Source organism: Arachis duranensis, chromosome 3, assembly GCF_000817695.3.
Source record: "Arachis duranensis cultivar V14167 chromosome 3, aradu.V14167.gnm2.J7QH, whole genome shotgun sequence".
NCBI lineage: Eukaryota > Viridiplantae > Streptophyta > Magnoliopsida > Fabales > Fabaceae > Arachis > Arachis duranensis.
The window spans coordinates 133,973,147-133,979,971 of record NC_029774.3 but is presented as its reverse complement, the minus strand read 5'-3'; the positions used below and the strand labels follow the sequence as shown (position 1 = coordinate 133,979,971).

The 6,825-nt window shown below is 37.4% G+C and overlaps 1 protein-coding gene across 1 annotated transcript; it reads right to left on the bottom strand.

Moving 5' to 3' along the window:
* Window positions 1–6,409, bottom strand: LOC107482291 (uncharacterized). Its single transcript, XM_021139535.2, is given in 4 exon segments — window positions 1–1,060; window positions 1,329–1,683; window positions 1,685–2,509; window positions 6,194–6,409. Coding segments are annotated over 4 exon segments (1,749 nt in total). The 5' UTR covers window positions 6,272–6,409; the 3' UTR covers window positions 1–569.
* Between the last annotated feature and the right edge of the window lie 416 nt (window positions 6,410–6,825).

Genomic DNA, 6,825 nt, shown 5'->3' with positions numbered 1-6,825 from the left:
GGCTCCCTTCTCTACCATACATATCCTTTTAAAAGAAAGTTCTATATGTTACAAATCAAAATTGTGGTGGAGTTGCCAAGGCCACACATGTATTCTTTTTCTTACATTCTCATTCCTCAATTAGAAACAGTGCCTCAGCTCTCAACAAAAATAAGATAAACAAGATGATGCACAAGCTAGCATGTTTCCGCTCCTCTCCTCTCTCTCCCAGTATATCCACAACCTGCAAAGGCTGCATAACAAGAATTGCACCCCAAAACCAGGCCCTGCAGCAATGCATCAAACAATGCAACTAATAGTGACACAAAGTTGGTCCAAGGTGAGTGATTGGTCAGACTCACAAGTCACCACCCCAGACAGTTTTAAGATCAATGCAATCAGCAGTCACTGGTTACTTTGTTGCAGTGTGTGTGCAAATAACAAAAGAATGCTTTCAAGAAATTTGGAATCAGTTCCTAGCTCCTCCCTCGTGCTGCAGTTTTGGTCCCATATAGGGGGCCTAGAAAGGAGGGTTTCCTCGTGCCGACTATATAATTGAAGTATCATGTGCCAATCATGCGTTTAGTCAATCAGTATGGAATGACATATGGCAGAGCAAAGACATCTACTGGCTCTATGTGCAAACCTTCTGCCCATACTTGATGTGGTTCTGTAACCTCTGAAGATCCCACCACACGTCTCGTTTCTGGAGAATTACTGCTACCAAACAACCATTCTTGATCATCGAAACCAGACCACTCCTCCATTTTCGGTATTGAATATACCTGGCTTAGGTACTTGGTATCCGGATGAGGGGGTTTTATGGTTGCTCCAATGACCGGTTCAGCTGGTGCAGGAGGAGCAATATGGCTCTTGTTTGAGGGAACTTCAAACGGCTGAGTGGCAATGATGCCGTTTATCTTGCCTGCCTTGTTTTCTATCTTAACATTAGGGGCTGCTCCTCCTTGCCTGTCAGATGCATTTGGAATGGAAATTTGGCATGGTTCCAATATCCTTCCATTTTCGGCGAACAGGTGAGAGGAAGATGGTCTTGGCAGCTTACTAGGCCAATTGTCATTGGCTGTAAGAAAATTCAAAAGTTAACGACAACTCATCAGCCAACAGCAAAACACTGAGCCAAGATCAATGTGACTGAAAAGATACCTACAATTAAAATAACAATCTAAACATCTGACATCATCATAAATCCACATTCTCTCTTGGGATGTTGGTATTATTCCATGTGTTAAACAATATTAATTCAAACCAGGTAAGAGGTGTAACCCATTTATATTTACATACAATTTGAAAATATTTAGTAATCAAAATGCATCACAAATAACACTCACCACGTGGAACTCCATTTGATTCAACATCCTTTCGTTTCTTGGGATTTTCACCAGTAACAGCATTCTCATGGCCGTTCTTGACTTGTGACAAAGAATTTAAACCTATAGGACCAGCTTTGTTGCATTCTTTTGATTTATTGAGCTCTATGTTTTTAACTTCGGTATGCTCCATAGCTTTCTCCTCTTTTTTCTTCTCTTTGTCCCTGTCTTTGTCCTTTCCATGCCCTTTTTTCTCCTTCTCTCTATCTTTCCTTTTTTCTCTCCGTTTTTCATCTTTTTTTTCCTTAACCTTTTCTTTTCCTTCATCTTTTTTTTCCTTAACCTTTTCTTTTCCTTCATCTTTCTTTTCCTTNNTTCAAAGTCTTTTCAATTTTTTTCTCCGTAAGTTTGGATAATCCATCAAATCTGGGATGAATATTTCCAGCTTCCAAAGTCCTATTCTTCTCCAAAACTTTGGGTGCTCCATCAACTCTGGGATGAAAATTTCCAACGTGATTCTGAACAGCTGCATTTGCAATAGGTCGGTCTTGAGCCGGGATTCCTTTTGCATCGATCTTCTTAGCAATAAAAGCCTTATCCTTGAGTTTTTCCTTACCATCAAGCCAAGCACCACTGCCCTTTCCCACAAACCTAACAGCCTCCTCCTCTTTCCTGTGGTTTATATCTGTGAACTGAACCAAATGATTTTCAGCTCCTCCGTTACCACCCCTAACCATCCTATCCAACTCCATGAGGATTTTAGAATCCTTGTTCTCCTTAGCCAGATGATTGTTTTGTCTGGCCTTCTCCCCATTGTCAATGGTATGCTGTTTGGCAGGTTTCTCCTCAACAAGAGTACCCTTCTTATCATTTTGCCTGGAATCCTTTGTGTAGGCTTTACCCACATTTGGACCCTCAGCATGTCGTGGAAATTCTTTGTCATCCGCAGTACCTGTTTTACTGTTATCTCTATCTAACACCTTTGCCTTGTCCCTATCCTTCTCCTTGACCTTGTCCTTGTCCTTGTCCTTGTCCTTGTCCTTGTCCTTGTCTCTATCTTTCTTCTTTTCTCTGTGTTTATCCTTTTTGTCCTTCTTTTCCTTATGTTTTCCATCCCTTCCTTCTTTTTCTCTCTTCTCCTTACTTTCTTTCTTTTCTTTGTCCTTTTTCTCCTTTTTATGTTTCTTTTCTTTGTGCTTTTCCTGAAAAGATCACATGGTGTAAAGAGATATTTCAGACTTTAGGTGCAGATTTAAGCAAACTTGGGAGCAACACACAGGCAGAATATTTAGATCAAATATAAGCATGTACTTCATTTTAATGCCTAAATTTCTTAGCAGCCTCAAGCACCAGATATTTCAATTCAACAGAAGCATGAACATTCTAAAAGGATAAACCTGGCCATTCAAATTAACAATATTTCACGGCCTTTGCAATAGATGACAATTATAAATGGCTAGTAATAACCCACAGATTTAAAAACAGAGCGCAACACCCTCGTATATTATCATGCCCGACTTAACAAAGAGCAAGATAATAGGTGAAACCCCGATCAATTTGTTGCTCATATATAAAGGCTGCAAACATAGACCTGTGCAATCTTCTTCTTAATCACAAGACATAATCATCTAGACCACAGTTAATATATTAGCCTACTGTATGGGATCAATGACATATATAATTCTTAAAATTAGAAATTAGGACTCACTAAGGATATTTGTGTGTAAAGCTGAAGCTTCTTGTGAGGGTTTTGCACACCCATTACCAAATGAAGTGACAAGATAAGCCCTAATGCTAAATAAGAAAATTTCTACATGGTGCATTTGACAAACTAAAAACTATAGCATTAAACAGCTCATATGTGAAAATAATTTCATTTTAGTGCAGAGTGGAATTTTAAAGGGATAGAAGTAAAAGTGAGTTAAACACAGATATAATCTATGGTAGGATACAATGTCATTGTTTGATTCATGTAAACAACTCCACCTACTGCGTAGAGAGATAAGGCTTTATTGTTGTTTGACAATGCATAGTAAAATAGGAGAAGCTTAAAATTTAATTATTCAAATGAGGAAAGCATTGCTGGTAAAGTCATTTCTGTCATCCCATATGTCAAATGATTAGCACTTCATATAGATTCACTTTCTGTATGTATTAAACATTTAACATTGAGGTTAAGGCTAAAGAAACACTCATATTAAGAACTTGATCATTGCACATAATATCAAGCTACAAGAATACAGTTTCATGTAAGGTCATGTTAAGATGCAGCATGCTTTGAATATCTTACACTTATATTAGTTGAAGATTCAAGCAAACAGTCATAATCTCCACAACTAGACCATATTCTGCCCTACAATCCCTTCAGTATATCAACCAATTTGTTAATCTAACTGATCTTGATAAAATCAACCTCCACAATGAATGCCCTCAAGGAACAAAAGATACTTGGTTTTACTTTCCATTTGATCTCAAATTATTTCCCTCATATGCTGTTAAGAATTTAAAGACATAATTTACTCAGGTGTCGTTTTTGTCCTTTGCATGTACAGCTGGAGAGGGAAGTGGCATTGAAAAGCCACTGATCAGCTAAATCACGAGAAACCTAAATATCATAATCATCTTTGCTTAAGGTAAGAGCTTTGTAAAGTAACTGTACTTAATCAGATATACCCTGAACTCTCCTTAGAACTCATCTTGCAAAGAATTGACTACCTACAAACCTGAAGGCATGAGGTACCTGTTAGGGAATGCTACAGATACAAGGATCCTACCACAGATTGAAACAGGGAACCATCCTGTTAACCAACCCTATTAGAGGAGGAGAGATTGGGACACCAATCATATGGCACATTTCAATTATTCCCCGTGTGGTAGGGGAAGGGGAGATTGCAAATAAAGGAGTTGAAAACAAGGAACATTGATTTTTAGTTTTTATTTATGAAAAAGTTCAAAAAAGGAACTTTTGCATCTGTTGAACTCTCACATGATTCCATAACTGTCCCTTAGTTTCCAAATTCAATACCCACCCCAAAAAAACCCCCAAAAAAAAGGGATCCTCCCACAGATTGAAACAAGGAATCATCCTGTTAACCAACCCTATTAGAGGAGGAGAGATTGGGACACCAATCATATGGCACATTTCAATTATTCCCCGTGTGGTAGGGGAAGGGGAGATTGCAAATAAAGGAGTTGAAAACAAGGAACATTGATTTTTAGTTTTTATTTATGAAAAAGTTCAAAAAAGGAACTTTTGCATCTGTTGAACTCTCACATGATTCCATAACTGTCCCTTAGTTTCCAAATTCAATACCCACCCCAAAAAAACCCCCAAAAAAAAGGGATCCTCCCACAGATTGAAACAATTTCAAAGTTTTTAGTGCCATATTAGAATACACATCAGATTAGGCTTAAGTTAAAAATACACACACAGGGCATTTCAAACAGTGGCCTGTCTTTGAAACTTCAAAAAGCTGTTATTATTATGTCAACATGGCCAGTCTTTTAAAGTTTCCTATCATATGCAAGATCAGGTCATAAAACCTTTAGATCTTTTCCCCAAATGGTTGTCAGTATCCTTCAACCAAAAGCGCTCTAAATCCTATCATTCCACATCAGTCAGCAGAATATGATTGTTAGAACATACAAGAAGGATGTATATCTATGTAGGCCACCCAAAAATTTGAAAATCAGGCTTTATTCCATGTGACAGAAGCAAGAAATAAAAAAAAACATTGCTCTCAAGCAATACTGATCCTTGCTTAAATAGGTAACGTGGCACACTATTTTAAATCGGAAGACAGAACATCAAACACAAAGATAACTGTTTTACAACAAAAGCACTCATCACGTAAATCACAACCTATGGTTAGAGAACCTGCACCTACTCCCCTGCAAAACCAGCAAAAATCCAAAACAAAAGTAGTAATTTGCATGGTAGTATGAATGACTGCACTATATGTGTTTACTTTGTCAAGCATGCTAAATACTATTATAGGCAGCTATGAATCAAATGATACATCAACACTATTATCAATTTAATATGAAAGTAGATATCTGTTTTACAAGGGAATAATAAATCTCAATGGTTTTCTATCAAAATAATTAAACTATGTTGGTTTCCAGGGAAAGACAAGATAACAATGAGGATTTAATGAAACTTGTGAGGAGATCAATGTGCATAGAACAGGATATACATACAATGTTCAAAATATCCTTGCTCCTAGAGCAGCAAGAACATAATTTCTACACTCAATCCTCTTTGGAACTTATATAATCAGCAATGCACTTCCACCAAACTGTCCAAAATCCAATTTTGGACACAGCCCAGAAGTATTTCAGACAAAACACAGAAAAATATAGCATGAATCACATAAGCATATAAGATGACAAAGTGAACATTTGACATGACATGCAACTATGGGAAGTAGTATATCATAAATGAACGAAAACTTCCATAAACCAAGATGAACAAACCCCACTGGTCCATGCAGGAAAAAAAATTAAACTATCAAATTCAGTATGATTTTTCTCCCAAAAAACAAAAAAACAAAAATCCTTTGTGAATTTGTGATGTAATCTTTAATCATCCTAAATTGGATCCATACCCCCAATTAAACAATACCTTTCTACTAATGGTCTGTATGTCATTGTTTGAAAGACCACTTAGTGGGACAAGGCTTTGTTGTTGTTGTTTGAAAGAGCCTATGTAGTGGACTCTAAGCAACAAATTCATTATTACTTGGCATGAAAATTATCCAATATTATGATTAAATTGAGCAACAATGCATGACAGCACTTAGTCTCCTCCAATGTCTCATGTACATAATCATGCAAATTAACATTGTCAAACTCCATGTGAATATAGAATTAAAAAGTATAATAACCTTTTTTAACAAGTCTACTTCATCTGTTCTAGCTTCCTTTTCATATCCTGGTGGTGGAAATGGAAAGCACCGCGACATTGCACAAAATCCAGATATGCCCAGTGCAAAATCCTTCCAAAATTGAGAGTGCTTCAATTAGTTTCCAGCAGCAATGTTCCAGAAAGGGAACGAAACAGCAACTATGCTCCTGTCCATGCACCATGTCATCACACTCATTTCCAGTTTTAATATTCCTCCATAAACCTCTTGCTCACTAGAAACACGGATTTCGGAAACCACCAAGCTTTGCTTTCCTTCACCAAAATATGAAAACAGCTCAAACTATTATTCGGAACTTAATTCAAAACTGCGGAGCACAGCAACTACTCAATCTAAGTCTAACTCAGTAAAGTCCTAGTGCAACCACAGATGAGGATTCAACACAAACCCAATCAGTATAAGTTTGGGAGCACTATGGACTATGGTATGGTATTAAGCTCACCCTAACAATGTCAATCCAAAGGGGTTTCTTCAGAAACAATAATGGACCACCAAAATCAGATCCTCTGTGTTTCCTCGACTATAAACAAAGAATGATCAACTTTTCCTCCGTGCCAAGGCCAGAAACCAAAACGATTCCCCAGCTAAGACTG